Consider the following 23764-nt stretch of genomic DNA (forward strand, 5'->3'; position numbering starts at 1 on the left):
AAGAAGCTCTTGGTACCCAAACTCCTGTATCCAATAATAATAATAAAAAATCTATCTGATAGACGGGATCCGTACTGTATTGTACCCATTCTGCAATCTGTTAAATAAAGTTTTCATTCATTCATTCACCCTGATGTAAACAAGACTAAAGTATTTTTCTGGTCTGCATCCCCTTAACAATTGTTTGTATTGAGCCATACTCTGTATTGTACCCATTCTGCAATCTGTTAATAAAATATTCAATCAAACGTCTCATAACTTCCTCTTGTGGGCGGTGACAACTTTTCGCCAATGGGTGCTTTGCGCAACGATAGCAAGTCGTTTCCCATCATGCATTTGCGTCGAGCAGTCGCTGGAGAGGTAAGTGGCGCCTAGTCGGACAACATTCTAACCGTCAAGCAACGAGCTTGGCAAGGCCGTAGTAAAAACTACACAGATCTGCGCCTGCCTCACCAATCTCAAACACGCCTATTATCACCCACCAAAGCCCCAGTCCAAGCCAGGAAAAACCCTGCTTTACGCTGAACTAAATATACAATACTGTACTTATTGCTGTGCGCCCGTGCTTAAGACTGTTTCAGCGGCGCACAAGGGGCGCTTTTCAGAATCTCGCGTTAACACTTTCGGCAACCAACATGTACTTCCGCGTTTCTCTGATTGGCCAGCGTTGGCCAGCGCTCTCCTTCGTGAATACCAGCCGCTCTACGCTCGTTTACCCTCTCATGAGTCATGTGAAACACTGCAGACCACTGATTGGTCAGAAGAGAGACGTGTCACTCGTTGGAGGGTCTCCAGAAAAACAGAAAGCCGCCATCTTTAAGTCTCGCATAGGTTTTCATTTGCAGCAGGAACAAGTGCAATAAACAAAAAAGGATACAGTCACTGTGTATTCTGCCTCATTTATTGATGAAACAAAACCGACATCAACACAATTTGCCACCGAGCGGAGAGTTTAGTCTCACAAAAAGATCGCTGACTTGTAAAGCTTGTTAGGTTAGGTGCTAATGTTGTGCTAGTGTTTTAGCATGGCTATCGCTAAGCTAAAACCAAAGATTTTCGCCCATCACACCGTTTTAAACAGCGTAAATTTCGACATTTCTCTCCGTTTTTAAAGCAATCAACTTATATACGCCAACTCCCCCACACCTTAGCTAGTATCAGTCCGTTTTTAACAACAATCCGACGGTCGCAACATATTTAAAACACATATTAGCTAAAACCAAAGATTTTCGCCCATCACCCCGTTTTAAACAGCGTAAATACGACATTTCTCTCCGTTTTTAAAGCAATCAACTTATATACGCCAACTCCCCCACATCTTAGCTAGTATCCCTCCGTTTTTAACAACAATCCGACGGTCGCAACATATTTAAAACACATATTAGCTAAAACCAAAGATTTTCGCCCATCACCCCGTTTTAAACAGCGTAAATACGACATTTCTCTCCGTTTTTAAAGCAATCAACTTATATACGCCAACTCCCCCACACCTTAGCTAGTATCCCTCCGTTTTTAACAACAATCCGACAGTCGCAACATATTTAAAACACATAATATTAGCTAAAACCAAAGATTTCCGCCCATAGCAGATAGACGCAAGACTGGTGCCATTACAGCTTGTTAGCTTAATGCTAACGTTAACGTTAGCAGATAGACACAAGAACCGCGGTAACGCTAAAGCAATGAGAGGTAGCGTTAGCAGAATAGACACAACGAGAGTCTCGTTAATGTTATTATTGATTGAATGAAAACTGTGTTTTACTCTGGCTTGCGCCTAGCTCGCGGACATAAGTTATGCTGGAGCTCTCAGCTGTACACCAGCAGCCCCAGCTTGTTAGCTTAATGCTAACGTTAGCAGATAGACACGAGAGCCTAGGTAACGTTAAAGCAATGAGAGGTAGCGTTAGCAGAATAGACACAACGAGAGTCTCGTTAATGTTATTATTGATTGATTGAATGAAAACTGTGTTTTACTCTGGCTTGTGCCTAGCTCGCAAGCTATGCTGGAGCTCTCAGCTGTACACAGGGAGACAAGTACGAAATGCGCGAAATGCGCATGTTACCGGCGTAGGAGCGTAGAGGGCTGGCCGATCGCTGGCCAATCAGAGAAACGAGGAAGTACATGTTGGTTGCCGAAAGTGTTCACGCGGGCCTGGGAGCAAGGATAATATAGTGGAGGCTAAGTCACCCAATAGGAGATGGGGGTATGGCACATGCTCAGATCGTGCTGGTGTAGTGTTTGGGGACCAACTCAATGGAAATATGGACAAATATTATCTGCATCCCAATTATACCCCATTTCTCACGGTGAGATGCAATATGACGGTAGCGACATCTCTATTTAACCTCCTTGGTGTGGACTTGCATGTGAAACTTAACATGGCCGAGTTGTCGAAAAATCTGTTTGTGTGTTACTACACTTTATGTCTGTTACTGCACTTTGTCTGTTACTGCACTTTATGTCTGTTACTGCACTATAATTGTAGGCATTTTTTGTATGTGGCAGCCTCCAAGACTAATCTTGAATAAACCATTTTAAAAGGGGAACTATTTTACTATTACTTTCACTATTTGGTCAATTTTACACAATTCCTGTGAGTCTATGGAACACATCTGTACATTTCTTTTCAAAAAAATTCATTGTTTTGTATTTCTAATCAAGTACTAAAAAACAGCATTTTTCTACCTAAAGATTTTAAGCTGTTTGTGGCTGGGCTGCGTGAACACATAAGGTAACAAACTTGCGTTCAGCGGTTCTCCGATTGGCCACGACACCCACGTGACCGTGCGCTAGCACGCCCCCTTATACGCGCCCTGCGCGCGGCAGAGGCGCTCTTCGTGAATACGCTCGTTCGGCGTGAGCCTCCAACGAGTGACACGCCTCTCGTCACATAGGTCGCATAGGTAATATTAATAGGTTGCCGCGGCATTATGCATTCGTAATCCACCCTACTGTACATAATAACCACGCAGGTTAATCAAGCAACGCTCGCACAATACCTAGCTTAATAATAAGTAGGCAATTGGCACAAGTGTAAATTATACATTCGTCACTCAGTTTTAACATCGATGGTTAGCTCAACTCGTTCGTCAGCTTGCTGTGGAGCCTATGGTCAGTTGGTGACAAGTTTGAATTTTAACGTTTAATTAATTTATCATCTCTATATAAACGTAACTAGCTATTCATATCAATCGAAATAACGTTCATCTCCGATATTTAAACATGGTCCCCAAAATGAATGGAAGCGAATGAGGAGCCTGACACCTGGGAGGAATGGGGGTGTTGCAGCGTTGGGGATGTTTAAAAAATATTATTTAATATATAATATAATAATTTGTGCTTCACCTAAAAATTTGGTCAGCAGCCTCCACTGATGTAGTGATTCAAACCCCCTCAATGTGCAGTTTCTAACAGCTGTGCTGTGTTGTCACACGAAATAACGTTGTAATGTAGTTAATCAATCAATCATGTAACCTACTGTACCTCTGCTTTGGCCTACAGCAAAGCAGGTAATGTAGTTAATCAATCAATCATGTAACCTACTGTACCTCTGCGCTGGCTTGCACATTGTAATGTAGTTAATCAATCAAACATGTAACCTACTGTACCTATGCGCTGGCTTGCACGTTGTAATGTAGTTAATCAATCAAACATGTAACCTACTGTACCTCTGCTTTGGCCTACAGCACAGCAGGTAATGTAGTTAATCAGTCAGCAGCCTCCACTGCTACAGTGATTCAAACCCCCTCAATGTGCAGTTTCTGACAGCTGTGCTGTTGTCACGCAAAATAACGTTATGAATAAAAACGCGAAATAACATTATACTGTATAACGTTAACGCGAAATAACGTTATGAGTGAATCTGGTAGTTGTTTTGATAAATATGTTGTGTATTCTAGCGATTCGAACATAACATTACATTTCCGCAAGCAGCAGCCTATTTCCACGAGTGCCGCTCTGCCGCGCGCTGCAACACGCAGAGCGGCGTGGATAAGGGGGCGTGCTAGCGCGCGGTCACGTGGGCGTCGTGGCCAATCAGAGAAATGCTGAACGCAAGTTAGTTACCTTAAGTGTTCACGCGGCTGGGCTCCGCCCATACTCGGAATGCGATTCGAGTGACAGACCCCCACCTGTAGCTCCGCCAATACTACTCTACTATCGTCAAAGTGAACCTGATACAGAAAAAAATATGCCACGCGCACACACAAACAAACACACTCACACAGAGCCCCCACTTGTGCTAGCTGTGTTCTCTGTCTCTGACGGCTCCCTCCCCCGATAGCCCCCACCCGTGCCAGCCCAGTCTTCTCCTCTCTCTGTCATCATCAGCGTGGCTATTTAGCTAGCTAGCCGCTAACGTTAGTTTACCATGTAAATGAATGACTAGTCTAGGATGCAAAGCACTTTCACTTTTCACTGCACATAGAAACAGCAGGAGCATTTCGGGCGCAGCACATGTCCTGCGTGTTTTGCTCATACTATTTACGTTAGGCTAACTCACTGCACTTCCTTCCTTGCGGTCTGCACTAAATAAAGGTAGATTGTGGGCAGTGGCTCCAACCACAGTGCGTGCGCCTGGTGGCAACAAACAGAGGGGGCGGGTGTTATTATGCAGATGAGAAACCTCTTATGTCAAAGGTACGCTAAATTTCAGATGACTCACTTGAGTGAGGGACAATATTGTCAGATGAGAATTGGAAGAATGCGACAATATGAGAATTAGAGACATAGATCCTATTAATATAGGTCCACATAGCTAGGAAACAATGCTAAACACTGGAAAATACCATTTATAAGATAGTTCCCCTTTAAAAGCAGTTTCTCTCCCCATTTTACAATTCATCACAGAGGTCAAGTTGTTTCATTTACAAATGTATTAATTCTTAATAGAAATTGCGCAAACATGTCCTTTTTACGTTATAAGAATGGGCAAAGTCTAGAGGAGAGCAGCTCATTATGAATTCAGCAAATGTAATAACTTAAAGGTCTGTGACATCATGGCTAATTAGTAATGACACAAGTTCTTTCAAGTTCCTTGCATAGACAAAGGTCTTGGAGCACGTTTGACTCCAGAGTGCACTTGCATGTGTTTTCTTAGGTTGCCCGTTTGACTAAAGCCCTTCCCACACACATTACAGATGTGAGTGAGACCTGTCCTTCGTATGCACAATCTGATGACGGATACAGGTGGATTTATGCACAAAGGTCCTTCCACAGGTGTCGCATTTAAAAGGTTTCTGTCCTGTATGGAGGAGCTGGTGTTTCCTCAGAGACCCCACGCAGGAAAACACCTTACCGCAGGTTTCACAGTTCTGAGGTATTTTCTCGCTGACAGAGTGCACTTGCATGTGTTTTTTCAGGTTGCCCGTTTGACTAAACTTCAACCCGCAGACCTCGCAGCTGAAGGGTCTTTCTCCTGTATGTATAAGCGTGTGCCTCTTGAGCGGCCCACTGCTTCTGAACGCCACTCCACAGACCTCGCAGGCGTAGGGTCTCTCCCCAGTGTGGATCCTGAAAAAACATAACCAGAAATTTATTAATTCCCCCAACCCTCTCAGTAGTGTGCCAGGAAGTTGACCAAGTGTGTGCAGAGAACATTTACAACAATTCCAAACAGGCAAGTATACAGATTCAAGTCTACAACCTACACAAAGAAATGTATATAAAATACACACATAATAATGCATACCTCACATGGATCTTGAGGCTGTCGGAAAGACTAAAGCCCTTCCCACACACATTACAGATGTGAGACCTGTCCTTCGTATGCACAATCTGATGACGGATACAGGTGGATTTATGCACAAAGGTCCTCCCACAGGTGTCGCATTTAAAAGGTTTCTGTCCTGTATGGAGGAGCTGGTGTTTCCTCAGAGAACTCGAGCGGGAAAACACCTTACCACAGGTTTCACAGTTCTGAGGTCTTTTCTCGCTGACCTTCCGCTCCCTGTCCTCCAGGTGACACCGCTGATGTCTCGCCAGAGTGTAGTTGTGAACAAAGGCTTTACTACAGGTGTCACACACGTGGTTGGTTCCGGCGTGGACCTGCATGTGTGCTTTAAGGATGCTGGATTGATTGAAGCTCTTCCCGCACACGGTACACAGGAAGGGTTTGTTCCCCGTGTGGATTAGACTGTGTCTCTTCAGATTGACAAGATGGCCGAACCTGCTGCCGCACACGTCACATTTGTACGCCTTCACCCGCGTGTGAACCACCTGGTGTTGTTTTAACACGTGTTCGGTGATGAAGCCCTTGTTGCACTGACTGCACCGAAATGGCTTGTCTGAAGAGTGCATCTTCTTGTGTTCTCTGTAGTTGCTGGCTTGGGAGAAGGCTTTACCACAGGTTGAGCATCTGAAGGGCCTCTCGCCCATGTGGATCCTCTCGTGATCCAGAAGGCCTCTTCTCGTCGTGACTCCCAGGCTGCAGATCTTACAGATGAATAATAATGGCTTAGCATCGGTATGAACAGGTTTGTGGCACTTCAACGATTTCTTATGGCAGAAAGCCTTCCCATAGACTTCTCCGGTGTCTGCCAGCAGGGTTTCTCCCTCAAGCTCTACCCTCTCTCCAGTGTCAACCAGTAGGTTTCCCTCCTCCTCTCTCCAGCCTGAAGGGCCTTTGGCCAGACTCTCCTGAGGTTCACCATCTTCATCTGTAGGACATAAAGAAGGATACAAAAGGTGTTTTCTTTTACACAAGGTCCTTGGACCAAGTCAAACCATAGAAAATGTCAAGAATGCTCAATTAAAACATCCGCAGGACACTGAAGAAGTTCTATGAAGGTTCATCGCAGTATGACAAGACGTGACATGATGTTAAAGTCATTACACTGCAGTAGAGCCAGCCCACCTGTGTCGCTGCTGGGCTGGGAGCCGTCGTCCACACTGGAGCCCAAAGAAGCTTGGGAGCGATCCTTGCCGCTGTCGCTCACGTCATCAAATCCAACGTACTTGATGTTGTAGCTGCTGCTGCTGCCACCTGCTGCGCCACCCTCCGACACTTCCTCTCCTCTCTGGTCCGCCTGGTCCTCGAAGCCAAAGAACTCCAGCTTCATCTCCTTCTTGGTCTTGGGCTGGGTGGGTCGGAACCTGGGGAGACATAGTCAGGGCTTTTCTGTGTGTTTTCGTGTTTAACGTTAACCCTTTCACTACCAACGGGTTGACCCTTTCGCAACCACACTACAGAAGGTTAACCCTTTCACTACCACTCCACCGTCTGTAGTGTGGTAGTGAAAGGGTTAATGTTAAACTATTGTGCAACCGTATACAGTACACTGTACTTAAATAAATGACTTATTTGGAACTTACCCTTGTGTATGCTATTTTATTGAAATTATGTATATTATGTATTTCATTTGCAGGAAATTACAGCAAATGGCTTTCTTTATTGCAATTCTTTTCACTTCCCGGTTGGGGGGCACGGCCCCCCCTCCAGACCACCCCCTAGTTGCGATTCAGCACCACCTTAAACTTGAAGCATACGCCATTACAGACTAATTAAATTTACTGTACCTGGTGGGTTTCTTCTGCTTCTTCTTCCTCCTCCTCTTCTTCATGTGTCCTGCGTCTCCCAGGTCTACAGGGGAAACTAGGAGGGCCAGCTCATCACAGCTCCGCTCCATGGTAATGCTACGCACCGAAAGGCAGGACGGGTGCAGCGCCGTGTCGTCCCGTAACCTCCCCCTCCCCGCTGCCGGTTTGGCTGCTTTGGCAGCAACAGTACTGGCGCTAGCGGTGGAGATGTTGTCGGGCTTCACCTCAGCGCTGGCGGCTGCAGGAACCGTGCTGCTGCTACCATCAGCGCCGTCAGGGGAGGTTCTGTCGGGCCGGCTGGGCCACAGATACTGCTTGCAGTTAGAAGCCCTGAGGGTGAATGGGGAGGGAGGGATGTTGTCCACCAAGGGCTCCGCAGGAGGCTCCTGCTCGGTGGTTTTCATCCCTTCCGGGGAGAGTCTGTCCTGGGAGGAGGACTGGGATTCCCTGCTACCTGTGCTTCTGTACCAAGGCAGACTCCTCTTGACAACATTCTGCTCCGGAGTCGGCTTGACTGTGAACCGGGAAGAAATAGCAGAAACAACAGGTTTTAATACAGAGATAATTACACTTGGTCACGTCAAATAACTGTCGTACTAACTGAATACGATTCAGACAAGGGGCACTTCACCAAAATAATCTCGCATATCCCAAAACTGCAAACACAAATACATTTCGACAGACATGAGACATGGCCTACATTCTAATGGAGGGATACTATTTAGGAAATGTTGTTGTAGTATGTTGTTTCATGCATTTAGTACAGCAAATAAAAAAATATTGAATGAACTTAAGACCATGGCAAGAATCTCTCTTGACGAATCACTTAAACCAAATACAGAGACAAAATATTGCTGCTTTGACACCCGAATTTCCCCTAGGGGATCAATAAAGGATTATCTTATCTCATCTTATCTTAACCTGTTCCACTCGACAGGGTCGATACCGACCCCTTTTGACATTATTATCATATATTAATATTTTTATAAAGATGCAAAATAATTTGTGATTTTAAAATCAACCGTTTTCAAGTATTATTATCACTACTATGTCACAAATACATGTAGAATGTAAAACGTTAGGTTGGCAATAGTTTAGCAATAGGTTAAAAGTGTATTTATATCATTTTAAGTTTTTATTTTCCACTCGTTTTTTGACCCGGAAGCGGAAATAGAAATGTTGAACCATGGGAATTGGAATCTTTTTGCGGCCATTTTGAAGAGGGGATCGCTAGCTATCGTTCAGTGTTGGAATTTCTCCGTTCTACACTTCCTGTGGTCCACTATGGTGTTTCAAAGTTCAGCGTTCTGAATGAATCATATCAATAATTGTTATGATTCGCGATAATAAGCTACAGAAGGTAACGTTTTTGACAAATATTTAAACGCAGTCAGTTTCTCCACACTATTGTAATCATGTAGGACGAATTAGATCTGAAATTAGTTACAAAATGGTTACACTGTGGGGGAAATAAAAAAGTACACTCGATTACATTAAATATCAGTATATGTTATTATTATGCACGCCTGGTGATACTATATCCAAATTGAACTCGGCCATTTGAAAGATACTATATGTATATATATATAAATGTGCGAATTGGCTATAATAAGGTAATGTATAAGCATATATTCTATAATAATATTTCAAATTGCATTGGTCCGGATGGGAGAATTCAGTACTGTATATACAAAACCTTCAATTTGATCATCTTCCCTTTATTAATTTCCTTAGATCTTTTGTACACATGATCTCAAGAGGGTACTGAATGAGCTCAGTGGCCGTTTTTTAAGTTTGGTCATTATTATCATGGTTTTATTCACTGTCAAAGATGAAAAGAAAAATCATACTTCATATTTTCCTTTGTTTCATCACAATTTAAGCAAGCCTAGTAATAGACACAATATTTCTGACACTGAGAATACATTCATTGAGGTCCATAGATGTTCCTAGATACCAAGAATATGCAAATAGCCCTTGTAGAAGTGGAGCAATATTCCATTTACCTAGGTATACATTTTATGCAGATTTTCACCTGGGGTGGAACAGGAACAATTTGTTACAATTGTCATATCATAATGCACACAGGCTAGAAGCTTGGCAGTGTTATCGATAAGCAGCGCGGCACAGATGCTGACGTTAGAGCAGAATCAGGAAAGCACGTACAGCATTCGTGCAATTACGGAACATCTGGAGCTCAAAAGAACTGACTTTCAACACCAAAGTCAGATTCTTCAACACCAACTTCAAGGCAGTCCTCCTATACGGAGCAGAGATGTGGAGAACTACAGCTGCAACCATCAGGAAAGTGCAGGTCTTCATTAACAGCTGCCAGCGGAAGATCATCCACATCTGATGGCCAGACACCATCAGCAACAGCAAACTCTACAAACCAGCTGCCCGCAGAAGAAGAAATAAAGAGACGCAGATGGCTGGATAGGCCACACCCTGCGAAATCCCACAAGTACCATCACCAGACACGCCCTAACATGGAACACGCAGGGCAAGCGGAAAAGGGGTCGCCCAAGAAACACCTGGCGCAGAGACCTGGAGGCAGACAACAAGACCGCAAAGATGACCTGGAACCAACTGGAGAGAACAGCTCAAGACAGAGATGCCTGGAGATCGCTTGTTGACGGCCTATGTCCCAGAAGGGGTAGTAGGCGTAAGTAAGTAAGTGACCCTGGAGCAGCTCATAGCGGAGAAGTCCTCTGGACCAATTAAAACAGTTAAACTGACCGTGGAACAGCTCATAGTGGAGCAGTCCTCTGGACCAGTTAAAACGGTTAAACTGACCCTGGAACAGCTCGTAGCGGAGCAGTCCTCTGGACCAGTTAAAAGTTAAACTGACCCTGGAACAGCTTATAGTGGAGCCACCCTCTGGACCAGTTAAAACAGTTAAACTGACCCTGGAGCAGCTTATATCGGAGCAGTCCTCTGGACCAGTTCAACTGACCCTGGAGCAGCTTATAGCGGAGCAGTCCTCTGGACCAGTTCAACTGACCCTGGAACAGCTCATAGCGAATATTAACAGGTTTGTGCCCAACAAGTAGTTGCTGGTTATGAAAAATTGGGAGAGTTGAGGTGCCACAGGCCTTTAACTGCACAGGACCTCTCTACATTATGCCATGTTGAAATCCTGTGGGATATGATTGGTCCATATCTTAGTTGGCATTTTGATATAGGAATAGTGGAGTATACTACATCCTGTAGTCTTTGTGGCGAGACCGCTGCTGCTTCTAAGGAGCGCCATGACACAGCAATTTCAGGGTCCACCCAACTTATCAAGGGCCTCAGCGAGAAGGACCAGAAATATAACTTAAAATCGGGGATTGCCAAGCCCCAATCCTGTTTCCTACGCTGAGTGGTAGTTATTTTGATTCTCTGGCATTTATTATTCCAAATTAATTTGGATATCATAGTTTGAGTCTTACGCCAGTGGTCTATTGGAGGAGGAAGGGGAAGCATTGAGCTGACAATTTATCCTAGGTAGTTAGTTTTGTGTTTTTATGTTTACGTGTGATGTATTGTGTATTGTGTACATGCACTTTTATTATGTTCTTGTGTGATGTACCGCACATTTTATTGCTGTCTGATGTTTTCGGGTGTTATTGCTATCATCTTGGCCAGGTCTCCCTTGCAAAAGAGATCTTGTATCTCAATGGGACTTCCTGGTTAAATAAAGGTAAAAAAAAAAAAAAAAAAAATGTTCATTTTAATATGGAAAATATGCTTCGGCAACGGAATTTCGAGGCGATCGTTGTGAATCTCTGTTCAAGCAGGAGGAGGAGCCCTTACAAAAAAGAAAAAAAGAAAAGTTAAACGTGTATCAACACCAAGCCATTCCAGTTCAAAGGTAGGCGATACTGCCACCATCTGCATTGCAATTCCAACATGGGCAAATGGGCCAGGGACAGCTAGAATGATCCGGATGATGATTTAGAACGGGATCAGAGAAAAAAGATCAAAGGATCTAAAAACATATTATGTGTTTGGCGCTCAAGTGTTGGCGCGGAAACATGTAATATTACGTGGTTGGCGCTGAATGAGTTAAGAGGTAGACAAGCTGATTTGGGCCAATTAATCTTGAAGCCCGATAATTTGCCGAAGTCATTGATTATATTAAGTAACTTTGGGGCCGATTGGGAGGGGTCTTCCATGAAAATGAATAAATCATCTGCATATAGAGACATTTTGTGTGGTGTCTTATTGATTATTATAGGGGCGATTTCTTCTGATTGAATTGGGCCAATGGTTCAAGGGAAAGCGCTAATAGTACGGGGCTCAGAGGACAACCCTGTCTGGAAGATCTAGACACCGGGAAGAGTGTGGAGCATAGTTTGCCTGTCATTATCATTGCTGAAGGTGAGGCATAGAGAACCTTGATCATGTGTATAAATCCCTTTCCAAGTCCCATGGCCTCCAGTACCGTCCAAAGATATGAGCATTCGTCTATCGAATGCCTTCATGGCATCCAAAGGCAGAACCGTGGCCGGAGTTGCATTTCTCTTACTGTTGTCAATTACATGCAACAGTCTCCTAAGATTATCTGCGGCTAGTCGACCCTGAATAAATCCAGTCTGATCACAGTGTACCAGCACAGTCATGCAGACGACGGGCTAGTATTTTGGCAAACATTTTAAGATCGGCCAGAGAAGACTCAGGGGCCTATAACTACCGCAGTCATTAGGGTCATTGTCTTTTTTAAGTAACAAGGAGATCAAGGTCATGTTCACGTCTCTCGAGAATCCCCCCTGTTCAATAGCATGTTGAATCATCTCGAACAACAATGGGCCCAACTGGTCCCAGAATGCCAAGAAAAACTGAAGCGGGATCCCATCCCATCCTGGTGCCTTACCTCTCTGCATTTCAGCTACTGTCTCTCTGAGTTCTAAAAGAGTGATTGGCTTCCCCAGTTCCCCAGCCTCTTCCTCTGATAATTTCAGTATTTTGATACCTTCAACAAACGCTTCAAATTCAATATGATCAAAGTTGACCTCTGAGCTATACAGTTGAGTAAAATGATCTAAAAATGTCTTTAATCTTTTTTGAGTCAGTGGCGATGGCTCCTTGTTGTGTCCTGATTGAAATTTTATCATTTGAGCGTATTGGTTCAGATGGGGGGGAAGACACTCTGGGAAAGGCACGGCTGCAGTCCGGGATTCGAACTCGCTCAGCCCCAGATCCGTGACGAGCACGGTTGTCCACGGCGCTGAAATAGCACTCGCGGTACGTGGTGAGCTACTGGAGCTCCCCTCGTCCTATGTATTAACACGTTCTGCACCAATCATGAGTATACTCATTGGATTGTTTTTCTTTTTTTCGATTTTAATATTCTATGCAGTCTCACGGACCTCAGTGTATCATTAAAACTCATTCTGAGACCTCGAGAGTGCAATGCCGGCCGAATCCTGCTAGGTGGCAGTATCGCCTACCCTTTGAAACCTTATTTCACACTGTGTGTTACATTGTATATGGTCCGGGCGGAGAATTTGGACCCGGGCAAGTGATGTAGATTTCACATCGATCGCAACGATCAACGTATGTAGTATTCAAAACGTATTCAAAACTAACATTTTTATTTTATTCAACAAACATGACCATGTTCACGTCTTAAACTCATACTGAGGCCTTAGTTTTGGTTTTAAAGGGGACATGCATTGCTATTCCTAGCACTATATGGGCAACTTTACACAATTCCTGTGAGTCTATTGAAGACATCTGTAAGGTTTTTTTCCAAAAAAATGCATTGTTTTTTTATATTTCTAATCAAGTACTCAAAACCACAATTTTTCATCCTCAGGATTTCAGGCTGTTATGGCCTGGCTCCGCCCATAAGCACTTTGAGTGACAGTCAGTCCACACAGTCTGCGACTGGTAGACAGAGAGATAGAGAGAGAGAGAGGAGGGGGGTGGGAGAGAGAGAGAGAGTTAGAGAAAAAAAAGACAGGCCATTATTGATAAGGCCCCCTCTCTCCCTCTCTTCCTTTCACTTTCTCCCTCTCCCGTTCGGGGGTGTGTGCCGCGCGGCAGTTCCCCCCCCCCCCCCCCTAAGTGCTACCGAATGCTCTCCATCTCTCTCTCTCCAGAGTGCATGCAGAGGTGGGTTTCACTCTGCCGCAGTATGAGGAAGTGGTTTCCACTCGTTGTGTAGTCAGTCTAGGTAGATTGTGGGCGGGCATTAGCTACAACCACAGAGCCAATCACATCACTGTCCGCTACCCAGAGCCTGAGTGACGTCAATCAGGTCTTCAAATCAGGATGGCCTAATTTACTGGAGCAGGAAATGGTCTGAGCTGAATCAGAGCAATCCGCCAATATGGTATTTAGACACTGAAACACATTGATACTAACTCCTATTACTATAATACAATGCTAGAGACTGAAAAATGACATTTATAATGCATGTCACCTTTAAATTACATATCATTAATTTATTTATTGTCGCACAGAGCAGAAGAATTTGCCAAAACAAACGCATTTCCTTTGATTTACACCGTCGCACGACAGTGACTCATGCCGAAAATAGCAGACCTACAAGCTCACAACGCGTCGCTCCCGCAACACCAGCAGGTTATGTCCACCTGATGACTCGGAGCAGCTAGACAAAATGTCAGAAGTTTGGAAGCATTTTCAAATTGAAACCAAAGCCAGTCCAATAGTCGGTTGCAATGTTTGCAAGGCGGACGTTCCGCGTGGGGGAAAGAACAGGTTCAACACGACCAATCTAATACGCCCCCTGAGAAACAGCCACAAACAACAACAAAGGAATGGGGGAGGCGGCTGGTGCTTTGCCAAACAGCTGTATTGATTGCAATGCCTAGCTTGAATGAAGTTAACGTTCGCCTGGATAACGTCAACATTCGCTTTGTGAGGATTAGAGTCGGCGTTTCAGACCAAAATGGAGCAAAGCATTACGTAAGTCGAACACTGTGAATGTATAATAATGTGCAAACAGATTGAAACTTTTAATATTTCTCGTATGAAGCACATTCTCAGGGGCTCAGGGTGGATGTAATGTGAGCCACCGCGCTTCGCCAGTTTCTGACAAAAATGCGTCAAATCGGTTACTAATGTGGAAGATCGGATCTGGAAAGATCGGTATCGGCAGATACTCAAAATCACATGATCGGATCGGGAGCAAAAAAATGCGATCGGGACATCCCTACTTTATACTTTTAGCACATGCGTGAGTCTGGTCTCTTTTGAAAGATGACATTCTGAAGTTTCTGATACAATAAAGAAAGTTCACTTTTAGTGCTAATGAAATAAAGTAACATAGGTCTGAACTTGAGTTGTAGAAAAACTTGTTACTCATGTTTTTCTGTAGTAGTTAGTCCAGAAGTAGTATTTCCAAGAAAAATTGGTATGGCTGAAAAAACACCCTGGGTCCATAGCCTGAAGTCTTGTGTAGTACAATTTCATAAAAATCCGTTCAGAAATGAATGATTAGAAGCGGTTTTGGTAAAAAGTGAGAAAGAAATAACTAATTTGACAAAGATTCCAAAAATAATTTGTATTATAATTGTACTCAAGTTACCTTCTCTACTCTGCATTGTATATATGTATATTGAACATTTTCGTTTTGTTTACACTTGTTTACGTACTTGACTTTCTATTTTATACTTATATATTTTATCTAGCACACTCATGGAGCAAAACAGAAAGAAGCATTTCATACAAAAGTATTCTGTATTTCTGTATGACAACTAATAAAGAAACTTGAAACTTCAACTCTATCTCCCTCTCTCGCTCGCTCTCTGCTGTCTGTCGGCACCCGCGCACGTCAACCCGTTTGAGGAAGTGTCAGTATTTCCACTCGCTCTGTTGTTGAGCGAATTGTTGATTGTGGGCGGTGACTACAACCAGTGCCTTACACACGTCAGCAAAGCAGTCAAATCAGAATGGCTTAGTTCAGTGAGGGAGGATCTCGTGAACTCGAGACTAGACTGATGAGCCAAAATGAGTATTAGAGACACAGACCCCATTGATACAAACCCCCATTGCTAGAAAACAATGCTAAACACTGGAAAAGGCTATTTATAAGACAGGGGACCTTTAATACATTTCCTTCATATAACCACTGCAAAGTCTATTTTCAACCTTTTCTTTCGTAATGTTTATACACCAAGCATGTGGAGTTTCTTGCAATATATTGATTATCGCCGATATCGTGTATCATGTATCGAAGGTCAAATTCATCACAGTATCGTCCACCCCTAATATATATACACATTTCACAAATGGTAAAAAGGTAGGTAAAGTATTTCACAAATAAAGAGTTGGGTTTGAGTTACATCCCTGAGTCTATGAAAACATGACGGCAATCAACTCCAGATGACTAACCTTTGTAGCTGCTTGTCGCTGCTTCTTGATCACAGCTGTTGACGCGTGTGGAGACAACCTGAGATTTGAGTGAATGGGAGACTAGAATGAGTACGCAGAAAACGAGCAAATCAATTGTCAATTTCAGCTAACATTACTTTAGTTAGTTGCATCTTTTGAGAAGAGATCAGCTAATGGCAGCTAATTTTGAGCCTAGCCACTTTTGATACTTTTAATATGATCGTTTACCATCAAAGATGCTGGAATAAATTGACAGTAACATTTAAGGTGCAAGCACTGAAGGGTGGCGGTTTTAAAAAGTGGAACGAACAAACCCCATGGCCCTATCTCAATAACCATATAAAGTAAAGATGACCCATAAAGTCTGCCATATTGGATTTTCCGCAATTTAAGAATATTTTTCCTGGGAGCTCCCGTAGCTCACCGCATATCTCGGCGCTATTTCTGCGTCGGGGAAAACCGTGCTCGTCACGGATCTGGGGGACACGAGTTCGATTCCCGGACCCGCCGTCATTTCTCAGAATGTCTTCCCCTGCTCTACATCCCATTTTCAACCTGTTTCTGTCGGTCATGCTTGACCAGAAAAGCGATAAACGCTAAAAAATAAAGTAAAAAAAAAAAAAAAAAAAAAAAAAAAAAAAATGTCCTGACCTTGTTCCTGCACTAATTTCAACCAAACTGGCAGCATATCTATAGGGAACATAGTTATGCATTTTGTGTCTAACCCAGCTGAATCAGTTGAAAAACATGGGTGCTGTGAACAAACTTAATTCTGTAGAAATTAACATCAAAAGTTGCTCGCATGACTGTTTCCAATACGGATGTTGTTCAATAATGTCTGTCAATTACAATGACACAAACAGTTCGCAGATCAGCTGAGACAATTTACATTTTGACATGAATCCCCAGAGGCCATTCATCTTATGGTAATTCTTAACAAGTTCTTATTCTTTCAATCAATATAAGTGATTTGGTTGCACCCTTGTATAGCCTGCTTGCAGCTATATTGTTATGTGCTAAGGGCCTCTGCTACTCAGTGGTTGTTCAGCTACATTGTTGGGCAATGATATTCTAGCTAAATGTGCTTGAAACACTTACAACCTTCTCTGCCCGTCAGTTTCTTCTGCAGTGTCACCATGTTGTAAAACTGAAGTAATCTCTACCAACAGGCTGCAAAGTTTCTTTGGGCTAAGATTATTTTCTTTGCAAGAGTCGCCTTCCGCCGACTCCTTAACCATTCTGTAATTTCTTCAAGGAATATAGATCAAATTGATGTTGTCTGGGATCGAAAACTCTTTTACAATTTAAATGTTTACAAATACAAAACGCTAGGGTGCCGGCATCAGCCCAGTTAGTGGCTGATTACAATGTTTTTTTAATTTTCTTTTATAATAATAATAAAAAATTATAAAAAATTAAACATTGAATAGACGCCTTTCACTGAATGTTTGGAATGCCAATTCTGCCTCCATGTTGGACGAGAGAATGGTTGGTATGTGCAAAACAGTTGCCATGTGTTGATGAGAAATATTGGCCTATCAACCAAATATGAATAATAATAAGATGCTTTTCCAATGTTTAACCTACTCTCTGATAACTTTTTCAGTAAATAGTAATCTAACTTACTTACTTTTTACAAGCCAGTAATCTGATTACAGTTACTTTTCCAAGTGGCTGTGCGTTACTATTTAGTTACTATCTCATAATGCTGATGATAAGAGAGCCAGGGGTACAGTCAGCTAGACCGGAGATGGGACGTGCGCTCGCGCACGCACACAGCCACACACATGTTTACGTTTTTAGCTGATTTTAGAATGGCTTCAGCATTAAGTTAAATCAACTATCGAGTTTGTTTTAGTGTAATTTGGCTACTTGAGAGAGAGTGAGATTCATGTTACGCGCAACTTGCGGAGTACGCACTGAGTCCGTTGTCTCAGAATGGATTTGGTAGAGAGAAAACAAAAGAAATTGTCATTCTTATGTTGTGGCAGCAGCAGGGGGGATAACGACTTCGTAACCTAGTTACTTTCAAAGTAACTAAGTTACTCAAGTAATCAGTAAAGTAACTAGATAACTTTTTAAAGGAGTAATCAGATTATTTTTTACAAGTAATCTGTGGCATCACTGCTCTTACCATTGCACAGAAATTAAGCATTATCTTTTAAAAGTGGTTAGATAGCAATGTTGGAAGAGAGACATCTATAAACATTCCGTGCAAGGCCTTCTCTAACACGACATCTAACATCTGATTTTAAATGATTGAGTCTTCCACAAGGCTGGTAGATCCACATTTATTCATTCCAAACCATGTGATTCTGATGTCGGACAGCACTGGTATTCAGAATGTAGGTACTAGGGCTGTCCCCGACTAAGGATTGCAAATGATTTCTTAATAATAATATATATATATTTTTTTATCATTACATTTGGCCTGTGGGGGTGCTTAATGTCTGAAGGAGTCGACTGAAGGCTTCTTGTCCTGAGCGAAAGCATGCAATTGGTCCACTGATGGATACATCTTGATATTTGGAAGCCAACTCGCTAGACATCTTCAAAAGACGGCTTAAAAAAAATCTCTTTGCTCAGGCATTTCAATTAAACATCAGGGATATCCTGACAAATTGTACTTTACCTGCACTATTCTTACCCTACCTACTTTCATACACTTCCTATCAAATTCATGTGTCGGTTCTATGCTAATTATATCTCACTACCTCCTATGTCATTTTAAGAGCACTGCTCTGTTGTAATTCAAAACTGAACTTTGTAAAGAAACTCAAAGTTAAGAGCGATGCACTGCTCTGTTGTTAAGTTGATGTTAGAGCGATGCTATGTTGTATGTTAGAGCGATGGACTGCTCTGTTGTATGTAAGAGCGATGGACTGCTCAGTTGTATGTTTTTACTCTATCTATTCTATTTTTATTATTTGTATTAGTGAAATATATATATATATATTATACATTATTATTATATATTTTCTTTGCATTCGACTAAGAGGTTGGCAGTAGACTACAACTCCTTTCGATCGATTATTCGACTAATCGGGGTCAGCCCTAGTAGGTACTTGAGATATTACATAACAAAACAATCATCTTCATCACAGAGTGCTGATTCCAACACTGTCACCATTGTTTCTGATATTCTGGACCTTCAGAGGACCAGAATGGAAATAAGTCTTGGACAATTTTGTGTTTTCCCTCTATCGTTTTTGTGCATTACACTGCAATCTTGTGTCTTTAATGACCAAATAACCTAGACTAAAAAGACGACCATATACAAGAACCATATAAGAGCGTTTTACAATTTTTGGACAGTATACATTCACAATTGTAAAGTCAACGCAAAGGAGTCATCACACACAAGTACTCAACCTCTACTGACTTTAGCTATGAACGTACACAACACTCCCAACTTACTATCTTTGGATAATTAGGTTTGAAAAAAAATGTCATCTGAAAACACAATAGACTTTCCAATATGTTTCTTCATCTGAGGGATTGATTACTGTTAAGCCACAGCTATAGGTAGGCTGCTGTGTCTTGTGACCAAGATGGCATCTTTCAACCAGATATGTTCTCCGAGTTGCTACAACAAAACATTTCTTAGAACACTCAAGTAAAAATGAACATTCTGGAAAGGCACTCAGTCTCAGGCCAAGCAGTTAACTACAACTCTCAGCAGTTATGCTTCTTGAGCTGTCTCGAATCAGTGAAACCCCGTCCGCACTTTGCACATGCATACGGCTTTACTCCAGTGTGGACCTGCATGTGAAACTTAACATGACCGAGTTGTCGAAACTTCATCCCGCAAACCTCACATTCATACGGTTTCTCTCCTGTGTGAATCCGTAAGTGTCTATGATAGTTTGTATAGTTTGTAAAGCCCTTCCCGCACTCTTCACATTTATGTTTTTTCTCTCCTGAGTGGATCAACTCGTGCGTCTTCAGAGCCTGACGCATTATGAATCCTCTCCCACACACGCCACACTTGAACGGTCTTTCTCCAGAGTGTACTCTTTGATGGTAGTCATAAGAGACCTTGTAGAAGAAAGATTTTCCACACAGGGAGCAATTGAATTGCTTCGGACCTGTGTGAACCTTCTCGTGGTTTTTCAGCAAGTAGGCGTTGCTGAAACTCTTTCGGCAAATCTTGCAGCCGAGAGGCGTCATGTCTATTGTGGTTTTATTTCTCTGATAGATGACTCTCCGTTTACCGCAGTGACTGCGTTGTTTTCCTACGTTACCCTGCTCTGGCTCAACGTGTACCAACTTTTGATGTTTCTGTAACTGGCAGTTGTAGAGGAAGGTCTTTCCACACAGGTCACACATAAACGGCTTTGCGGCGCCGTGAACAAGCATGTGGTATTTCAACCTGGTGTTCTGGATGAAACTCTTGCCGCAGACTTTGCATTTATACGGCATCTCTCCTGTGTGAATGCGCATGTGTCTCCTCAGGTTGTGTGCTTGTGTGAAGCCAGCTCCACATATCTCACACGTAAACACTTTCCCTGCATGGACTGACTGGTGCGACGTGCGCATCGGCTTTGATGCGAACGACTTGTCGCATTTTAAGCATTTGAACGGACGGTCGCCGGTGTGAATGTTCATGTGAGTTCTCAGGGCACGAGAATCTCTCAGACGGTCTCCGCACACCGTGCATTTGAGGGGCTTCTCGACGGCGTGAACCACCTGGTGGGAACGGAGATCCTGGGACGTTTTGAAACGCTTATCACAAGTCGAGCAGCCGAACGGCCTGTCTTCCGTGTGTACAATCAGGTGGCCTTTCAGTTGCCTTTTTGTTTGAAACACCTTCTCGCAGTTTTGACACTTGAACGTTACGGATCGATTATTTTCGTGGCGCATCAGGTGTTTCTCAAACGTTGACTGATCAGTGAATTTTCTGGGGCACTGGCTGCAGGCAAACGGTTTCTTTGGTTTGGCGTGAGTGTTCGTGTGTCTCAGCAAATGAAAGTTCCGATTGAAGCCCTTTCCACAAATCTGACATTTGAAACGTTTCTCCTCTATCTTTATTCTCGCGCTCCGTCTGTCATTTTCCATTGCTGTGGTACCAACCTCTGCAGGGCCTAGGAGTGAGAGGAAAAAAACACCATTACAATGGAAAAGGCCAAATCTAATTATTGGATTGTTTTGTGCACAGCTATGTCTATAGATTAATAATAATCTATATTCACATACTGTATGTGACAAGGCATAGAACCCAAACATTATCCGAGAACAAACAACCTAAGCACATTTTAGGGACTGAAAAAACAAATCCATTACTTACAGCAAACCTACGGATACCACCATCACTATTACTACTGTCTGATTGAATCCTGCCACTCACTACCACTACTGTTATCACTATTATTACTTGCACTTTGTTCTATTATTATTACTACCTATCCAACCTGTACCACCCCCCATGCTGTTATGACATTTGAATTTCCCCAAGGGGATTAATAAAGGCACTCACTTGACCTGACCCGACTACAACATGATTTAATAGAATACACATTCTCTTGATTACCATAACTCTTACCTCCTCCACTGACTGAGGTCGTCTCAGTTTTGGAATCCCCTTTAGTCTCCTCCTTTTCCACCTCTGAATGGAAGGGTGAGAAGAAAGAAGTATAACAAACACATCCAGTATATACTTGTGTACAGCCACTGCCATCCACTGACATCCAGTAAGCCACGAATTATGAGACACAGTTAAAGGATCAGGCATCATACCAATCAATTCTGACCATAATCATGTCAAATGAACCACAAATGAGCTAGTCGTCTTGTTCTGGGTGTGTGCGTTTATGTTTGGGTGCACGATTCTAACCTGATGCATCAGATGGTTTGTTACACAGAGCCATCTGAGAAGTCGTCCTAGGAAACTATTCGGAAAACTTTGAAAAAATACTTGGCAGGCGATTTGACGAACCCTCTGTCTATCACAGGCAGGGGTGTAAAGTACTTGATTAATTGTACTTCGTTACAATTAGGGATGGGTACCTTTCACATTTGAACCGATACCGGTACCTGTGAATCGATACCGGTACCCAACGGTACCTTTTTTCGGTACTTTAGTCTCAAGAAATTTTATTTACCTACCTCAGTCGTAAAAAAAAAATCCAAACTTCAAATAACTACAATTTCGACAGTTTTCGGCTTGTCATTGCTCCGACTGCTTTGTTGTTGAATCAAGTCAAATTCTAGGTAAGCATATATTGTGCGTGTGAACGTTGACAAAAAAAAAAAAAAAAAAAAAAGTATATATAAAAAAAAAGTATAAAAAAAACTGTATCTCACTTGATTCGATACTCGGTAGTACCGACGTGTTTCGGTTCGGTACCTCAAAAGTACCGAATTCGGTACCCATCCCTAGTTACAATACTCAAGTACTGTTTTTGGGGATTTGTATTTTACTCGAGTATTATTAGGTTTGTATACTTGTACTTTTACTCAATTACATTTAAAATGCAGACCTACAAAGTACAAATATCGCAGGTCCAACCATTTTAATTAGTATATTTGTTTCTCTGGCCAAACTAACGTTAACGTTATTAACTTATTAATCCTGCGGCCGCACTTTATTTAAAAACAGCCAATCAAATCCCCATCAATGGAAAATTAACCCGCCCATACCCATGCTGATTGGTCCTTGTGCAAGACTAGAAAGCGGGGATCTTTGAAGTTAAAGGTCCCATGTCTTATAAATGGCCTTTTCCAGTGTTTAGCATTGTTTTCTAGCAATGTGGGGTTGTATCAATGGGGTCCGTGTCTCTAAGGCCATGTCCAGACGAAACCGATTTCGGTCGTATCAGGCAAAGTATTTGAAGACGCTATTTTCTGAAACCGGCTTCCAGAGTGCGCAATTCTGAAGACGCTCCCCTTGCGTGGCCGTCTTTACAAACGATACGAGTCTTTTCCTGAACCGTTGACGCGATAGCCCACCTCTCCATTACCCCGCGTGTGCAAACTCAGCGAGTTGCACTCCACTCTAAACCGGATGTGGCGCTCTGTGCATCAGGGAAAATGTTCCGGCAGAACATTCGAGACGCAAGAATCAATATGCTTTCGGCGTTTATTGCATCATACAAACGGAAAATGGATCTAGCAGATCGAAATCAAATAATTGGAATATTTTTTCTCCAGACTCATCGGCCACAGGTAAGAGGAATCTAACGTTAATTCCAGCTCGATTGTCCATTTATTTCATTGCAATCCATCTGATCAACGTATGATGTCGTACTAAAGAAAGGCGTTACTGACAATCAAGGAATCATAAACGCCCCCCCCCCCCCCCCCCCCTTTCCTTCACGCATGATGGAGCATAATGTATACCGATCATATGCATTTGAATTTTTTTATATAGCGTGTATAGGAACGAAACACCAATCGATTATGTATAATATCTGCGTTCTAGGAATTACTGCTCTACACTCTAAAAACACTTATATTCACGACGGTACTAACACGACAATGTATGAATGGAAAAATATAACGTTCCCACATCCGGAACGATAGATACCTGATGTTGAATGGGCCATAGTAATGTCGATATAGCTATAATATTAAAAAAGTTATAGCCCTGCAAATAAGGCGAGCGACTCCATAGGCTTACAGCACTGGCAGAGAGTGGTATAAGATGGGCAAACTGCGTGGCAGACAATGTGTTAATACAACACAGGTAGTTTGAGCCGCGGTCTCTGTCTCTCGCTCCACTCCTTTGGAAAAGTAACGTTACGTTAGTTCAAGTTATCGAAAACAACGACAACACTTCCGGTCGGGGGTTTTCAAAATAAAAGAGCGACGTCTAAAACAGGAAAGACATTTATTTTGTAGATTTGTGGCAAGCACTTATTTCTTGAGACGTTTTCGTTTTTA

At 42.7% G+C, this 23764-nt stretch overlaps 1 protein-coding gene across 4 annotated transcripts in view; it reads right to left on the bottom strand.

Annotated features, from left to right (window-relative positions):
* Positions 1–4902: 4902 nt before the first annotated feature.
* LOC311235064 (uncharacterized protein) overlaps positions 4903–23764 on the bottom strand; it is a 41468-nt gene continuing 22606 nt past the window's right edge. For 3 of the 4 annotated variants that reach the window (XM_084322395.1, XM_084322393.1, XM_084322396.1), the window contains 7 exons: positions 21414–21488; positions 20957–20967; positions 15884–15941; positions 7517–8051; positions 6855–7093; positions 5691–6657; positions 4903–5512 (listed from right to left, as the gene is read on the bottom strand). In XM_084322395.1, the coding sequence (XP_084178521.1) occupies positions 5134–5512; positions 5691–6657; positions 6855–7093; positions 7517–8051; positions 15884–15941; positions 20957–20967; positions 21414–21488 (2264 nt within the window). In that variant the 3' untranslated portion in view covers positions 4903–5133. The remainder of the gene's footprint in view (positions 5513–5690; positions 6658–6854; positions 7094–7516; positions 8052–15883; positions 15942–20956; positions 20968–21413; positions 21489–23764) is intronic. The other variant, XM_084322394.1, reaches the window with a different exon arrangement.

The sequence above is a fragment of the Notolepis coatsorum genome (genome assembly GCF_963971535.1).
Source record: "Notolepis coatsorum genome assembly, chromosome: 1".
NCBI lineage: Eukaryota > Metazoa > Chordata > Actinopteri > Aulopiformes > Paralepididae > Notolepis > Notolepis coatsorum.